At 37.7% G+C, this 17,926-nt stretch overlaps 1 protein-coding gene across 2 annotated transcripts in view; it reads right to left on the minus strand.

Moving 5' to 3' along the window:
- The window catches only part of NIPA1 (NIPA magnesium transporter 1), a 33,301-nt gene extending 17,164 nt beyond the window's left edge, over window positions 1-16,137 (minus strand). The window contains exon 1 of one of the 2 annotated variants that reach the window (XM_023727838.1): window positions 16,118-16,137. Coding sequence is in view for 1 of the 2 variants with exons in the window: in XM_023727837.1 (XP_023583605.1) it covers window positions 14,877-15,022 (146 nt within the window). In the remaining variant the exon portion in view is untranslated. Of the gene's footprint in view, window positions 1-14,876; window positions 15,170-16,117 lie in introns of those variants that run through there. The other variant, XM_023727837.1, reaches the window with a different exon arrangement.
- Between the last annotated feature and the right edge of the window lie 1,789 nt (window positions 16,138-17,926).

The following is a 17,926-nucleotide window of genomic DNA, read 5'->3' on the forward strand; positions in this document are numbered from 1 at the left end:
AGACAGGGACTGGACTGGACTGTGGGACATAAAGTGATACTCGTGAGGAGTGTGCCTCTTAGCTCAAGTAGATACAAGAGATTAAACAGGCAGCTTCTGTCCGGAGGTGAGATGGAAAGGCAGAGAGGGTTAGGAGCTGGTTGAATGGACATGGGAAATCAGGGGTGGAAAGGAGGAGTGTGCCGTCATAGTACGGGGATAGCAATTAGGGTCACATAACAATGTATGTATAAATTTTTGTATGGGAAAAAATAGAAGAAAGGTGATCCAACAGAATGTGGAAATTATCAAACAAAATCATTAATATCACACACAAAGTAACATTTTGCTGAAGATTATTCAAAAGCAGTTGCAGCAGTACATCAACAAGGAACTGCCAGAAATTCAAGCCAGATTCAGAAGAGGACGTGGAACTAGGGCTATCATTGCTGGTGTCAGATCTTGGCTGAAAGCAGAGAATACCAGAAAGATGTTACTTGTGTTTTATTGACTATGCAAAGGTATTCAATTTCTGTGGATCATAGCAAATTATGGATAACATCGTGAAGAACGGGAATTCCAGAACACTTAATTGTGCTTATGAGATACCTGTACATAGATCAAGAAGCAGTCATTCAAACAGAACAAGGTGATACTGTGTGGTTGAAAATTAAGAAAGATGTGCATCAGAGTTGTATCCTTTCATCATACTCATTCAATCTGTATGCTGAGTAAATAATCCGAGAAGCTGGACTACATGAAGAAGAATGTGGCTCGGGATTGGAGGAAGACTCATTAACAACCTGCATTATGCAGATGACACAACTTTGCTTGCTGCAGGTGAAGAGGACTTGAAGCAGCTAAAAGATCAAAGATTACAGCCTTCAGCATGGATTGCACCTCAACTCAAAGAAAACAAAAATCCTCACAACTGAATCAATAAGCAACATCATAATAAACAGAGAAAAGACTGAAGAAGTTGTCATGGATTTCATTTTACTTGATCCACAATCAATGCCCAAGGAAGCAGCAGTCAAGAAATCCAACGACATATTGCATTTGGCAAATCTGCTGCAAAAGACCTCTTTAAAGCGTTGAAAAGCAAAGATGTCACCTTGAGGACTAAGGTGTGCCTGACCCAAGCCATGGTATTTCAACAACCTCATATGCATGTGAAAACTGGACAATGAATAAGGAAGACCAAAGAATTGACACTTTTGAATTGTGGTGTTAGTGAAGAATACTGAATATACAATGGACTGACAGAAGAATAAACAAATCTGTCTTGGAAAAAGTATAACTAGAATGCTCCTTAAAAGCAATGATGGTGAAATTTCGTCTCACGTACATTGGACATGTTATCAGAAGGCACTAATCCCTGGAGAAGGACATCATGCTTGGTAAAGCAGAGGATCAGTGAAAAAGAGGAAGACCTTCAGTGAGATGGACTGACTCACTGGCTGCAACAATGGGCTCAAGCATAGCAACGATTTTGAGGATGGCGCAGGACCAGGCAGTGTTTTGTTCTGTTGTGCATAAGTCGCTATGAGTAGGAATGGATTCGAAGGAACATAACAATAACAATCATTTTCTAAGGTTAAGTTCCTCAGAGCAAGACTTCTGCCTTAAAGATCAGGAATACTTGAACAATTCAGGATATCCATTGCCATTCTGCCTTCTGGAAAGTTGTATTAGTTTGAGGTGAACATCCTTTTTTTTTTTTCATTCTTTTTTAACAGCTTTATTGAGATACAATTCATAATTCACCCATTTTAAATATACATTCATGGCTTTTAGTATATTTGGAGTAGTGCATCCACATCACAATTTTAGAACATTTTATTATTTAATTTCCAAAAGAAATTCCTTAACACCCCTTAGCTATCACCTACCAATTCCTCCATTCTCCCCAGTCCCTGGCAACCATTTTCTGTCTCTATAGATTTGCCTAATATGGACATTTCATATAAACAGAATCGTACAATATGTAGCCCTTTGTGACTGGCTTCTTTCACTTACAATGCCTTCAAGATCCAAGCACGTTGCAGCATGTATGAATAATTAATTGCCAAATAATATTCACTGTATGGATATGCATTTTATTTATCATTTCATCTTTTGGTGGACACGGGTTGTTTCTATGTTCTGCTATGAACATTATGTACAAGTTTTTGTGTGGCTATACGTTTTAATTTCTATTGAGAATATATCTAGGAGTGAAATTGTTGGATCAATTAACTATGTTTAACTGTCTGAGAAACTGCCAGACTGCTTTCCTAAGTGGCTGCACCATTTTAGATTCCCATCAGCAGTGTATGGGGCTTCCAATTACTCCAAGTCTTTGTGAACACGTTATTTTGCTTTTTGAGTGTAGCCATCTCCAGTGGATGTGAAGTAGTGTCTCATTGTAGTTTTGATTTGCATTTCCCTGATACTAATGATGTTGTGAAGTCCCTGAGTGGTGCAAATGGTTAATGCACTCAGCTGCTAACCGAAAGGCTGGAGGTTCAAGTCCACTCAGAGTCACCTTCAAAGAAAAGGCCTGGTGATCTACTTCCAAAAAATCAGTCACTGAAATCCTACAGAGCACAGTTCTATTCTGACACATAAGGTGTCACCATGAGTCAGAGCTGACTGCAACTGGTTAATGATGTTGTGAATCATTTGTTTATTGGCCATTTGTTTATCTTTCTTGGAGAACTATCTATTCAGATCATTTGCCTATTTTTAAACTGCATTATTTGTCTTTTTATTATTTAATAGTTTATATATATATATATATACACACACATATATACTAGATACAAATCCCTTATCAGATACATGATTTAAAAAAATTCTCCCATTCATTTAACTTTAGGTTGCCTTTTAACTTTCTTGATGGCAACCTTTGAAGCACAAAAGTCTTTAATTTTGATGATGTCCAATTTATTTTTACTTTTTTGGTTGCTAGTCCTTTTGGTATCATATCTAAGAAGCTGCTGCCTAATCCAGGTCACACAGATTTATATCTATGTTTTCTTCTAAGAGTTTTACACTTTTAAAACTTTTATTTAGGTCTTTGATATATATTGAGTTAATCTTATATATAGTCTAAGGGTTCAACTTCACTTTTTTTCATATGGATATCCAGCTGTCTTGAAACAGTATGTTGAAAAGACTATTCTTTCCCCCACAGAAATGTCTTGGCACTCTTGGCCAAAATAAATTGACCAAAACCGTGTGGGTTTATTTTTGGAAACTCAACATTACTTTACTTGAGATATCTCTTGTCTATGTGTCTGTTCACTTACTTATTTTTCCTATGTACAGCTTCAAGTAGCTGTCTAGTGTTCCTTCCTTTTCATCTGAAGGACTCCCTTTAGCGATACATGCAAATAAGTTCCAGTGGTAATGAATTCCCACAACTTTTGCTTATTCAGGAATGTCCTAATTTTACCCTCATTTTTGAAGGACAGTTTGGCTGGATAGAGAATTCTTGGTTGAAAGTTCTTTTCTTTCCCTACTTTATGTATGTTGTTCCATTGTTTTCTGGCCTCCAACGTTTCTGAGGAGAAACTGGCACCTAAACATATTGAGGACTCCTTATATGGTATACTGGGCTTCTCTGTTGTCTTTGATTTTTCAAGAGTTTGATTACAATGTGTTGTGGAGTAGACATCTTTGGGTGTATTCTACTTCGAGTTCATCAAGCTTCTTGGATTCGCAGGTTCAACTCCTTACTCAGGTCTGGAAAGTTTTCTGCCATTATTAACATTCTTCAAATGTTCTTTCTGATTCTCTCTTTCTCTCCTCTCCTTCTGGGATTTCCATAATGTATACATTTTTTGCTTGATTATGTCCCACAATTCCATTTGGCTGGGCTCATTTTTCTTCATTCTTTGCTTGTGTTTCTCTTGGAACTCAAGAAATTTGATTAGTTTGTCCTCTAGTTCACTTATCTTTTCTTCTGCCTGCTAAAATCTATTGTTGAATCCCTCCCTTGAATTTTCCAATTCAGTTATTTTATTCCTCAGATACATATTTTTAAAAATGTTTTCTATATCCTTACTGAGACTCTCATTTCCTGATTTCCTTTCACTAGTTTTCTGTGTGTTCTTATATCTCTTGAGTATAGTTTAATTGTTGTTTCAAGGTCCTCTATTTTTCCCATTATCTGGACTTCCATAGGGCTAGCTTCTGCCTCTTCATAACGTTCTTTTGTTTGGGCCATCCTTTCTTTTCTTTTTTTAATTTATTGCATCTTTGGCAAATGTTTACATAGCAAATTGGATTCTCATTTAACAATTTATACACAAATTATTCAGTGACATTGGTTACATTTTTCACCATGTGTCAACATTCTCATTATTTCTGTTCTAGTTGTTTCATTTCCAGTAATCTAGTTTCCCTGCCCCCTTACCTTCTCAGCTTTACTTTAGAGTAACGGTTGACTGGTCTCATACAGATGATTTTTTAAAGGAGTGCAGTACTCACAGGTGATAAGTTTTTATTTTATGGGCCAATCTCCTATTTAGCCAAAAGGTGACATCAGGGGATAGTTTCCATTCCAAGTTTAAGAAGTATCTCAGGGCAATAGTCTTGGGGAGTCCTCTTGTCTCAACTGGTCCAGCAAGTCTGGACTTTTTAAGAATCTGAGTTCTGTTTCACATTATTCCCCCCATTCTATCAGGATTCATCTATTGTGGCCCGGATCAGAAAGGTTGGTAATGGTAGCCAGGTACCATGCTGCTCTTCTGGTCTCAAGGTAGATGAGGCCTTGGTTTGTGTAGACTATTAGTCCTGTAGACTGGTTTCTTCTCTGAGTCTTTGGTTTCCTTCTTTCTCTTTTGCTTCAGATAAGTAGGGACTAACAGCTGTATCTCAGATGGCCACTCACAAGCTTTTAAGACTCCAGACACTGCTCACCAAATTTATGAACTATATTATGCCAACTGACTGAGTTGTCCCACGAGACTATGATCCTAAGGCTTCAAACCCAAAAAACCAAACTAGCAAGGTGTCTGGTTATATTAAGAAGTATTTGTAACTGTGCCCCCAATGTGATTTATTAAATATGTGTGTGTGTATATATATATATGAATATATAGGCATGCACATGCATACAGGTATATACATATGATATAAATATATCTATACGCACACATACACACATATGTAACCGCACATATATTTTGGTTGTTGCTGCTAGGTCATCCTTCTTGTTTCCTTGTATGCCTTATAATTTTTTGCTGAACCTGGGGCATTTGACTATTATACTGTGTTAACTCTGAAACTCAGAATCTTCTCTTCCCCCAGGGATTGACACTGTGCGTATGGTTCTTTTATTTTCACCCTCTCCCCCTAAATTCCACTAGAGGTGGTCTAGTCCTTTCATTCTGCTGGCACTGACTCGGAGCCAGGAACAACACACTACCAGGCAAGCCTTCTCTGAAGACTGTGGTACCACAGACTGGGGAGACAAGATGTCCACTGCCAGCCCTGGCACCAGCCAACCGTTCTGAGAACACATACCATAGCTCCCTCCTCTGAGTAGTGTGTGTTAGCCTACCAGTGCATGTAATTCAACTAGGCAAGTTCAGCAGCCCCTCTCTTCCTCAGGCACCTCTCTGATTTACGTGGCAAATCTGTTTCCAGAGACCCTAAATAGACCAAATATGCTTGATGTATGGTCCAATCTCAATCACCTTTTACTCTCCCTTTTTAAGTTTCAAGTCTCCAGGGGCAAGCTTATCTCAGAGAGCTGCCTTTGGGTACCTGTTGTTTACAGTCACTGCCATTAATTGGTCCCTTTGTCATGTAATCTGGAGGCAGAACAATTTTTTTTTCTTTCTCATTCCTGCCTGAAGGGTAGTGGGGGACTGGCTTCTCCACATGGGTATTGTGCCTCCCCAGTACCTCTGGGTTCCTCCAGACAGATATAAAGAATCTAACTCACTAGACTATCAGCAGAAGTTCATTTACCCCTCTTCTGGGCTAAAGGGGAACAATTCACCTTTTGCAGTGTGTGGCTCACAGTTTACAGCTAGATGCTCCAGCCTCACTGCTGTGAGGGCTGGACAGGAAGGTCTCCCATGTGACAGAGAAAAAACTTTCCTATCTTGTATGCTGGCTTGCCTTTCTTTCAGCTTTCAGCAGGTGCTTTATCTTTTAAGCTGGTTTCCAGACTTCTGAATTCATCGGTTTCAACACCTTATTTGTTCTATTTGATTTTTTTTTTCTTTAATTTTTGTGGGGGAATGGAAGTGCTCAACTGCCTAAGCCAGCATCTTGGGGAGAAATCCATCTTTCTTTTTCTTTAGTGGAGGCATTACAACAATAAATTTCTCTGTAAGCATTGCATTTGCTGCATACCAAAGTTTTGGTATGTTGTGCTCTCATTTTCAATTGTCTCTAAATATTTTCTGATTCCCTTCTGTCTGAAGTCTGGATTCTCTAGAGGAGCAAAACCAATGAAATGTACATAAATATATATACAGAGAAATTTACTTCCCAAATTTTTATGTCCCAAGAACTGGAGGTCAGGCAACAAGAAGAGTGCAGGGTCAAGAAAGAGACCAAGCTTTGCCAGAACATTCATTTATATACTGGAAGGAGGCCACACCCCCAAGGAAATCCCCGTCAACTGACTGGCTGCTCACATCAGATCACAAAATGGAAGATGACTACATAGTGCCTGCCAAACCACTGAGAATCATAGCCTAGCCACGCTGACACCTAACATTAACCATCACACCTTCTGATTTCTTCTTCCACCATTAGTAATAGCGTGTTTTTTACTTTTCATATATTTGTGTAATTTCCATTTTTCTTTGTTATTAATCTCTAGTTTCATTCCATTGTGATCAGAGAACATACTTTGTATGATTTCAATCTTTTTAAATTTATTGAGACTTGTTTTGTTACCTAGCATACGGTCTATCCTGGAGAATGATCCATGTGCACTGGTGAGTAATGTGTACTGTGCTGATGTTGGATGAAGTGTTCCGTATATTTTTGTTAGGTCTAGCTGGTTTATAGTTCAAATTATTGGTTATTGTTCAAATTCTCTATTTCCCTAAAGATCTTTTGTGTCAATGATCTATCCATTACTGAAAGTGGTGTACTAAAGTCTTCAGCTATCATTGTAAAATTGTCTATTTCCCATTTCAATTATGTCAGTGCTTGCTTCACGTATTTTTGGACTTTGGTATTAGGGTACATATATATTTACAGTTGTTATATCTTCTTGATGGATTGACAATTTTATCATTATATAATGCCCTTCTTTACCTCTTGTTACAGATTTTTTTTTTTACCTCAACTTTATTTTCTCTGATATTAATATGGCCGCTAAAGTTCTCTTCTGGTCACTATATGAACGAAATATTTGTTCCACCCTTTCACTTTCAACCTATTTGCGTCTCTGGGTCTAATGTGTGTCTCTTGTAGATAGCATATAGACGGATCCTGGTTTTTTATCCTTTCTTCAAATCTCTACTTTTTTGTTACAGTTTAATCCATTTATATTTGAAGTAATTACCGATAAGAAGGGACTTATTTTTGTCATTTTGCTATTTCTTTGTGTCTTATAACTTTTTTGTCCCTTGTTTCCATCAGTACTGCCTTCTGTATTTAGCTGATTTTTTATACTCAATCATCTTGATTCCCTTATTGCTTGTTTTTGTGTAATTATTTTTGGATATTTTCTTTGCCGAATTACATGTTAACATCCTAATGTTATACCATCCTAACATCCTAGTTTAAATTGACACCAACTTAACTTCAATAACATATAAAAACTCTATTCCTATACCACTCCTACCCACCTTTATGTTGTTGTTAACACAACGTACATCTTTATACATTATTAGTCTGATACAATAAATTTATAACTCTTTTTTATGCGTTTGTTGTTTTAAATAAGGTAGGGTAAAACAAGCTAGAGTTACAAATGAAAAATTCCATTAAGACGGGCCATGAAATTACCTTTACCAGAGACCTTTTTTGTTTCATTATGCCTTCAAGCTGCTGTTTAGTATCTTTTCCTTTCAATATGAAGGACTCCCTTTAGCATTTTTTGTAAAGCAGGTCTAGTCATAACAAACTGCTCGGCTTTTCTTTATCTCTGAATGTCTTAATTTCAACCTCAATTCTGAAGGACAATTTTGTTTGATGTAGAATGACTGGTTAATAGTTCTTTTTTTTTTTTTTTTGGCACTTTAAGTATGTCATCTACTGACTTCTGGTCTCCGTGGCTTCTGAGGAGAACCTGGTACACAATCTTATTTAGGATCCCATGTATATGACAATTCACTTCTCTCATGCTGCTTCTAGGATTCTCTCTATAGCTTTGGTTTTCAAGAGTTTGATTACAATGTGTCTTGTGGTTCTCTTTGGGTTTATGCTACTTGGAGTTCATTGAGCTTCTTGGATTTGTAGATTGATGTCCTTCATCAAATCTGGAATGTTTTCTGCCATTGTTTCTTCAAATAATTTCCCTTTTTCTTTCACTTTTCCTCCTTTTGGGATTCCTATGATGCATATGTTGGTTTGCTTGATAGTGTCCCATGATACCATTAGGTTTTGCTCAGTTTTCTTTATCCTTTTCTCTTGCTGCTACTCGGACTTGTTAGTTTCATTTGCCTTATCCTTTAGTTCATTGATTCTTTCTTCTGCCAGATTAAATCTGCTGTTGAGTCCCTCTTGAGTTTTTCATTTCAGTTATTTATTTTTCAGCTCCAATAATTCTGTTTGGTTCTTTTTTATAGTTTCTATCTCTTTACTGAAATTATTTTATTTCTGTTTCATTTTCCCGATTTTCTTCAGTTAATTGTTCATGTTTTTCTTTTGTTCTTTGAGCATATTAAAATTGTTTTAATGTCTTCTAGTCTGTCCATTATCCAGGCTTCCACAGAGATGACTTCTGTCACTACATTCTGTTCTTTTGATTGAACAATTCTTTCCCCATTTCTTTGTATGCCTTATGAGTTTGTTGTTGTTGTTGAAACTGGGACACTTGAATATTGTATAATGTGGTAACTCTGGCACTCAGGTTCTTCCCCAGGGATTGAAAACATTTAATAGTCAAAGACTGTAATAATCCATCTCCTCAGTGACCTCCTCTCACTATGTTTGTAGACTGCCCTCCAAAAAATGCCTGGACACCAAGGACTCTGTTCCCTAGATTGTGCCCTGAAAGTGTTTTAAATAAGATTTCCTTGTATCCTAGGGAAAAAACAAACTATCTGATGTGTCTTCTTCTCAGGAATTTCTGTTGTTACTTAATGAAAGCTGCAGTGAACTGTGTTTAGTGACTTTTCCAAGCTAATTTTGCAAACTGTGTACTCTAATTCTGTTATCTCTGTAGTTTGTCAGTGGCCTAATAATTTCACCAAAAAAGAAAAAGAAAAAAGGTGTGCTGGACCTTTATATTTCTGCTTCCAAGAGAAGCTGCTACTTACAGAGGGACAAAACTGCTGCAGTTGTCTACACCTGTCTCTCAGGGCACTGCCAGACTAACCCTAAATGTGAAACCCTAAATCCTTGAAGAAAAAGGTCCCCACTGCCCATTCAGGCATCAGCCAGCCTGCCACTCTAGGAACGTGGGCTGTCATCCACGTCAGGGCTGAGGAATGAGAGATGGTAGATGGTTGGCACATATGGCTCACCCACGGAAGATCAGTAGCCTGTCCCTTTATTAAGCACTCCTCTGTTTGGTTTAAGTGTCCAATCAGGTTTCAGAGTTCCAAAATAGTTGTTTCCAATTGTTCTTTCCAGTTCAATTTTTCTTTAGGTGGAAGGACTGACCTCCAGAGCTTCATACTCTACCATGCTTGTGTAATGTTATCTGTTCTAATAGTTTTTTAGCGGTTTCCTTAGGATTTTCTATATACAAGATCATGATATCTGCAAATATAGTATTTTTTCTTTTCCCATATGGATGCCTTTTCTTGCCTAACTACCTCCAATGCAACAGAAGCAGCAAGAGCAAACTTGTTCCTGATCTTAGTGGGATAGCATTCAGTCTTTCAGTATTAAGTATGGTGTTAGCCAGGGATTTTTTCCCAGAGGCCCTTTGTTAGTTTGAGATATTACCTTCTATTCCTAAAATATTGAGTGTTTTTATCATGGGGGGGGGTGTTGATTTTATCAAATGCTTTTTCTGTGTGTATTGAGATGATCATCTGGTTTTTATCCTTTACTCTATTGATATGGTATATTACATTAATTGATTTTCAATGTTAAACTAATCTTGTATTCCTAGAATAAATTTCACATGGTCATGGTGTATAATCATTCTTATGTATTGCTGGATTTGATTTGCTAGTATTTACTTGGGGATTACTGGGGGATTACTGCGTCTATATTCATATGAGAACTAGTTTGTAGTTTTCTTTTCTTATGGTGTTATTGTTAGACTTTGATATCAGGGTAGTAATGATCAAATTAAATGAGTTAGAAAGTGTTCCCTCCTCTTCAGTTTTTTAAAATAGTTTGTGAAGAATTGGTATTAACTTTTATTTAAATGTTTGCGAGAATTCACCAGTGAAACCATCTTTGTGACAAGTTTTAATGACCATTTCTATCTCTTTATTTGTTATAGGTCAATTCAGATTTTCTATTTGTTCTTGAGCCAGTTTAGGTATTCTGTGTCTTTCTAGCAATTTGTCTATTTCATCTTTGTGTTATCTAACTGGTTGGCATACAGTGGTTCACAGTAACCCTTATAATTCTTTTTATATCTGTTAGGTGGATAGTAATTTCTCCTCTTTCATTTCTGATTTTAGTAATTTGAGAGTTCTTTGTTGCTTGGTCAGTCTAGCTAAAGTTTGACAATTTTGTTGATCTTTTCAAAGAACCAACTTTTGGTTTAATTTTGTTTTCTTTTTATTTCACTAATTTCCAATTAATGAATATTATTTCCTTCCTTCTACTTGCTTTGGGTTTTGCTTGCTCTTCTCTTTCCAGGGTCTTAAGATGGAAGGTTAGGTTGTTGATTTGAGATTTTTTTTTTTTAATGTAGGCATTTGCAGCTATAAATTTCCCTCTGAGCACTACTTTAGCTTCATCGTCTAAGTTTTGGTATGCTGTATGTTCATTTTTATTTATATCAAAGTATTTTCTATTTCCTTGTTATTTCTTCTTTGATCCACTGGTCATTCAGTAGCGAGTTGTTTAATTTCTCCATACATGTGATGAATTTCCCAAATTCCTTTCCGTCATTAATTTCCAATTTCACTTCTGCCTGGTTAGTTTATAGCTGAAAAAATCAATTCAATTCTGTTCTAACACCGATGAAAATGTAGTACTTTTTCCTCTGACCCTAACCACCAGAACTAGGTCAGATTTCACAAGTTAAAGGGCACAGTCTTACAAACTGCCAGGGCTGCCAAAGATTTCAGATGCCAGCACAAGCTTGGGAGTCCCACAACACCTTCACCTCTGACCTACTGGCACAAATTCAGGGTTTCTCACTGTCTTAGTTACCTAGTTCTGCTATAACAGAAATACCACAAGTGAATGGCTTTAACAAACAGAAATTTATTCTCTCACAGTCTAGTAGGCTAGAAGTCCAAATTCAGGGCGCCAGCTACAGGCGAAAGCTTTGTCTCTGTCAGCTCTGGAGGAAAGTCTTTGTCATCAGTCTTCCCCTGGTGTAGGAGCTTCTCAGCCCAGGGACCCCAGGTCCAAAGGACACACTCTGCTTCTGGCACTACTTTCTTGGTGCTATGAGATCCCCCTGTCTCTCTGCTTGCTTCTTTTATATCTCAAAAGAGATTGACTCAAGATACAACTTATCTTGTAGTTTGAGTCCTGCCTCATTAACATAACTGCCTCTAGTCCTGCCTCATTAATATCATAGAGGTAGGATTTACAACACCTAGGAAAATCACACCAGATCACAAAATGTTGTACAATCACACAATACTGGGAATCGTGGCCTAGCCAAGCTGACACACATTTTTGGGGGATACAATTCAATCCATAACACTCACCATCCCATCAGGATGTCAGCACTAAGTTCAGGGGTTTCCAGGGCCCCCTCACTTCTACTTGTTGGCTCCCACTACTTCCTTGAGTTCAATAATTTGTTAGAATGACTCTCAGAACTCAGGAAAGTGCAAAATTTAGGATTACAGTTTTATGATAGCAAAAAGGATACTCATGAAGAGATGCAAGAGGAGGAGGTCTGGGAGAGTTCCCAACGCAAAGCTTCCATGCCCAAAGGACATGTTACCCTCCCTCATACATGAATGTCTATCATCAACCAGGAAGTTCTTCGAGTTTCTGTAGCCAAAGTTCTTACTTTGAGGTTCCATTATGTAGGCCTGATGTACGTGGATCATTGTCCTTGTGACTGAATTCAACCTCCAGCCCCTTGAGGTTGGGCTGCTATCACATGGTGGGTCTTTCTGGTCTGACCAGCCCCCATCCAAGACTCTCCTCATTTGCATAAACCCTCAGGTCTGGAGCCCTCATATATAACCAAGATTCCAAACACTGGGTTAATTCTAAGATTTTAGCGGTTACTTCTCAGGTGTCAAGGCTAAAAGTTAATTGAAAACTCCACAGTAGTGTTCTAGTCTTGTATTTCCTTGATCTTCTGCCTAGTTGTTTAATCCATTATTGAAATTAGGATATTGAAGTCTTGACTATTACTGTTGAAATGTCTATTTCCTTCTTTATTCTCTCGGTTTTTGCTCACATATTACAGAACTCTGTTTTTAGTGCATATTAGTTTATAATTGTTATGTCTTCCTGACAGATTGACCCTTTTGTCATTATTAAACGTCTCCCTTTATCTCTAGTAACATTTTTTGTTTAAAAGTCCATTTTGTCTGATATTAACATACCTACTTCAGCTTTCATTGCTTTGAATCCACTTATGATTGCTGTTTGCAGGATATATCTTTTTCCATCTTTTTATTTTCAATCTATCTTTGATTCTAAAGTGTTCTTCCTATAGACAGCCTATTATTGGATCTTGTTTTATTATCCAGCCTGACAATCTCCGCCTTTTGATTGAATTGTTTAATCCACTGACATTTAATAATATCATTGATACATTTGAATTTATGTCAATCATTCCTTTTGTTTTCTATATGTCTTAGGTCTTTTTGTTTTGTATTCTGTGTTAATTATTTTCTTTCCCAGTGGGTGAATATTTTCTTGTGTAACATCTTCATTCCTTTAATGATTTTTTCACATTACTCTTTATGAGTTGTTTTCCTAGTGGTTGCTCTAAGGCTTACCATATACATTTTAACTTATCAGAATCCACTCCAGATTTATACTAACTTAATTCCAGTGGTATATAGAAATATTACTCCTATATAACTCTATCCCTTTTCCCCCCTTCTTGTGCTATTATTATTATACACATTACATCTATAGATATTCTAAACTCAACAATGGATTGCTATAATAATTACCTTATATAATTTTGTGTCTATTAAATAAGCTGAGAAAAAAGGGAGAGAAAGCATATATTTATAGTTTGTTGTATTTATCATGTTATTTACCAGATACCTTTTCTAACATCCTTATTCTCATTTTAAATAGTTTACTGAATGCACATGTTACTTACTCTATCTGGTTGCTTATATGCATTTTACTGACAGTGAGGTTTAACAGTACTGTAATAAATGTACTTTTCCTATGTTTGAACTGGCAGTTTTTGGCCTTTGCCATTTTATCTACTGGAAATTTTATATTATTTTTTATCAGTTAGAAGGAATTCTTTATATCTTATAGCTTTAATAATTGTTATATTTGATTGAGATACTTCTGCCATTTTATTTTTTATTGTACAAAATTAACCTTTGTAATTTTTATTGCTTCAAACTTTAGAAATGTCTTATCTTTCTAAGATGTGATAAAAATACTATTTTTTTAGTTAGTTTTTTTTTTTTAACTTGTTTTGTAGATAAAACAAAACCAAACCTGTTGTTGTTCAGTCGATCCCAACTCATAGCGACCCTATAGGACAAAGGAGAACTGCCTCATTGGGCTTCCAAGGCTGTAATCTTTACGCAAGCAGACTGCCACGTATTTCTCCCACGGAGTGGCTGGTGGGTTCGAACCACTGACCTTTTGGTTAGCAGCCGAGTACTTAACCACTGTGCCACCAGGGCTCCTTTTTTTGTAGATAAGCCAACTGTAATAAAGATAAAGACTCCATTTTGAAGTTTGACTGCTGACAGCCTTCAAATCCCCACTCCTCTTCCCCTTTGCTCTAACTCTTGCCTACACTTTTCATTCCTGGAGCCCTGCATCCCCTGTGCTCTCTGTCCCTCTGTGTAGGCAGAAATTTCCAACCACGAAAGCCCCAGCCTGAGTGTGAAAACCTCCACCTGGATCTACCTCCTAACCACAATAAAAACTCAAAGTCCCCCTCACTCTTGTTTCATTTGAGACCAAACCAGAGCCTTTCTCCTTCGGAAGTTCATTTGCTGTTTACTGCGTAATAAATTTTATTTCACATCCCTTGATGCCCAAGTTTCATTTGACCTGACCTCTATAATTTTCTGGGGCAGGATAGGATGTGGGGGCACCCAAATAAAATACCAACTGACAAATTTTGCTTAATGATGTTTCAGAATAACTTGCAGACGCATTGTGAAGACTCTCTATGTCTAGGAAGTATTCCAGAAAAAAAGCCACAGGAGTGACTCACTGATATCCATGAATAAGTTAAAGTTTGAAATACACTAAAGCAAATTTCTTAAGAGAGGGTTAATAATACACAGAACTAAGTTTGAAAGGATAAAATTAAGTGATATAGACTGGAATACTGAAGATCTCTCTTCAGTTACAATTTTACTTTTATTATTTTAACAGAAACATTTAAAATAAAAAGTTTTCAATATCTAAACTGTACATTAAATACTGTAACACAAAATCCCAGCTCTCACCCAAATGGCACTCCGAGGGCACCCAGGGGAGTCACCAGGACCGTGGGGACCGCCGTATAAGCCAAGAAATTTCCAATCTGGCCAACAGCCACTGTCAAGAGAATCATAAGGATACCACTTGCAATCATAAAGTTATGTATTAGCATTGATCACAGGGTTTAATTTTGCAAGGCTCTGTTTTAAAAAGTTTAATTCTTTACCATTAGTTGTGAGGAAGCAAATCTGGGAGGACATCATTTACATGTTTAACAACTGAGATGGCAGAGGAGAGCAGGCCCAGCAGCTTCACTAGTCAAAGTAGTTGGGTGAGTGGTTTTCAGTCATCCCAGTATAACCAACAGTGTTGCAACAAGGGAATATATTTCCATTTTCTCCTTAACATAGCATTGGTTTTAAGACCAGTCATGCAGAGCTTCCCAAATGCCTTCTCAAAGGGTTTCACCCCTTCAGGTGGACCGGGACCTATTCCAGGGTAAGCAGCAGGGCCACAGTGACACACTGCTGAATATCGAAGGAAAACACTACTGCCCACACAGGTCTGCATCAGGGACTTCACAGAGAGGAGAGCTTAAAGACGAGCACTTCAATGAAAGAATTCAACATTTACCAGATAATTTCTTGCCTAAAAACCAATATGTGACACGTGACCCTCATGATATTTCTAATACATTTTCCTTTACATATTTAAACATGTATTTTTACATTATAACACACGACCTCTCACCTGGTACTTAAGTTGAATTAAGAAACTCTCCTTTATAAAACCAATTTTGTTGAGCAAAAGTAGGCAGCTTGACACATGGAATTTCACCAAATGCCAAATAGCCCAACTACAGATGAGTAAGCTGCAGCTGTTTCTTTCAAGAAATTCTTTTAATTTCTTCACCCCAGGACAGTATGATCTAGACTAGATCCAAGACTTATTGTAGGCAGTAGGAGCCTCTTGCCTCCTCCTTCCACTACCTCCGATTGTCTTTGTTCTCATCCTACACTGTTCCATCCCATTCCCTTCCAACCAGGGGAAAGAGACAAAGGAGACAGAACAAAGATAGCCACTCTGTGGGGGCAGGGGGGTGAGGGGGACATCAGGGATGACATATACGACCCGGGGAAGATGTAGAATTACACTACCTTCCAAAGAATGGGCTATGCTCATCCCACCCACCTCCAGCCCTGTGCACACAGAATGACTGATCTTAAGAAAGAAAAACAAGAAACTCCTCAACCTACAGGGTACTTACTTGCAATTGTACCAGCCCACCACACAATGTCTGTTAAATAGGAAGTACCTATAAAAGAGATATAAATGGATACACTGTTAGAAAAGTACAAAATAAGGTATTTACAAACTATATACTTAAAAGAGGAATTTTTACCTGAAAACTAAAACGGAAAGAATAATGAATGTCATAATGTTTATTTTCCCTATAAAGAATCTTTAAATTATTCTAAATAGCAGCATGAGAAACTATTTACAGTGACCAAGATATTTTTTGCAACTAGCAAAGGCCAGCCCAAACAAACAAATAAAACCTTTATAAATTCATTATCTTTAGCTCAGTAAGCCCCTTCAGAGAAACAAACATTCTTTGGAATGGGGTTTTATGTTGGTCTCAAATGAGAGTTGGTCTTTAAAGTTCGACTCTCCTGCATCTACTGTATCTATTTATATGGTAAGTTTATGAAACAGGGTTCAATGACTTGTCGCTTACAGAGATTACTCCTCTTTCATAATTTAGAACCCCTCTGATATGGCTCCTTTTTCAGCCATTTGGGCACCAGACCCTTACATTCACCCAATGCTTTTCCATCTTACACAATGCTCACACGTATTCTCTCAGGCTACCCTCCCACACGTCCCCGGGGAGTGGGCAGGCAGAGATAAGGAGCTGCCCACGCCTCCCCATCACACTGGTCCCTCTTCCTGCTCTGTGTAGCGGGGTCTCCCAGTCTTTGAGACATATGTTTGTTCTTCTGATATATCAAAATGCTCCTAGTTTGAGAGATTTTATTACTGTAGATTAAACTACCTACTTCTAATTGGGTATTTTAATTCTCAGCAGTAAAACCTCAGTAATGTGGTATAATGAATACAGGAAGCTAGCCTGCTTAATGAAGGAGCAGAAAGACAGGTATTACAATACGTGCTTAAAAATGAAATGGGGCCAATGAATAAATGTCAAGGGATTATAAAGTTAGAATATTACCATTTGGCAACATCACAATAAAAACTGATGTAGGCAAGAATCACAAATGGATACTAAAACAAGAGGATGAAAGTTTGTTGAAGAACAGGATCACACAGTATAAACAAAGCGCCTCCATAGATTATTAATTATAAAGGGGAAAAGTTACCTTTACAGTGGTGAAGCCTAGCAGACACCACCTTAACCAGTGGTCGAAGTTAATGTCACCAGCAATGACACAAACTGATGGCATGTGCCTCCTGAGAGGACGCACTGAAAAGGACAAAGCATCACATCTGTGACATTCCCGCCAAAACGAATGAGGAAACACGGACAAAACCAAGCTGCTTTAAGGTAAACTATAAACCAACTGGCCTGTACTCTTCAGAAATGGCAAGATCATTAAAGACAAAATAAGGCTGAAGAACTATTCCAGATTAAAGGAAATTAAAGAGATATGATGACTAACTGCAACACAAGATACTAGGTTGGAAAAAAACCCCAAAACCAAACACACTGTTGTTAATTCGATTCTGACTCGTAGCAACTACAGGACAAAGCAGAACTGCCCCATAGAGTTTCCAAGGCTGTGAATCTTTACGGAAGCAGACTGCCGCATCTTCCTCCTGTGGACCAGCTGGTGGGTTCCAACAGCTGACCTTCTGGGTACAGCCAGGCGTTTTGCCCACTGTGTCACCAGGGCTCCTAGGTTGGAAAAAGGGTGCTATAAAGGGCAGTGTTGGGGCAATTGACAACATTTGAATATGGGCTGCCGTAGATAAAAGATTAACAAAATCTCTTCTCTTTCTGCATGGGAATTTGACCTATAGTTCTCTTTCTGGCTCTAGAAAGCACATAGCCATG

This window comes from Trichechus manatus, unplaced genomic scaffold, assembly GCF_000243295.1.
Source record: "Trichechus manatus latirostris isolate Lorelei unplaced genomic scaffold, TriManLat1.0 scaffold00019, whole genome shotgun sequence".
Classification (NCBI taxonomy): domain Eukaryota; kingdom Metazoa; phylum Chordata; class Mammalia; order Sirenia; family Trichechidae; genus Trichechus; species Trichechus manatus.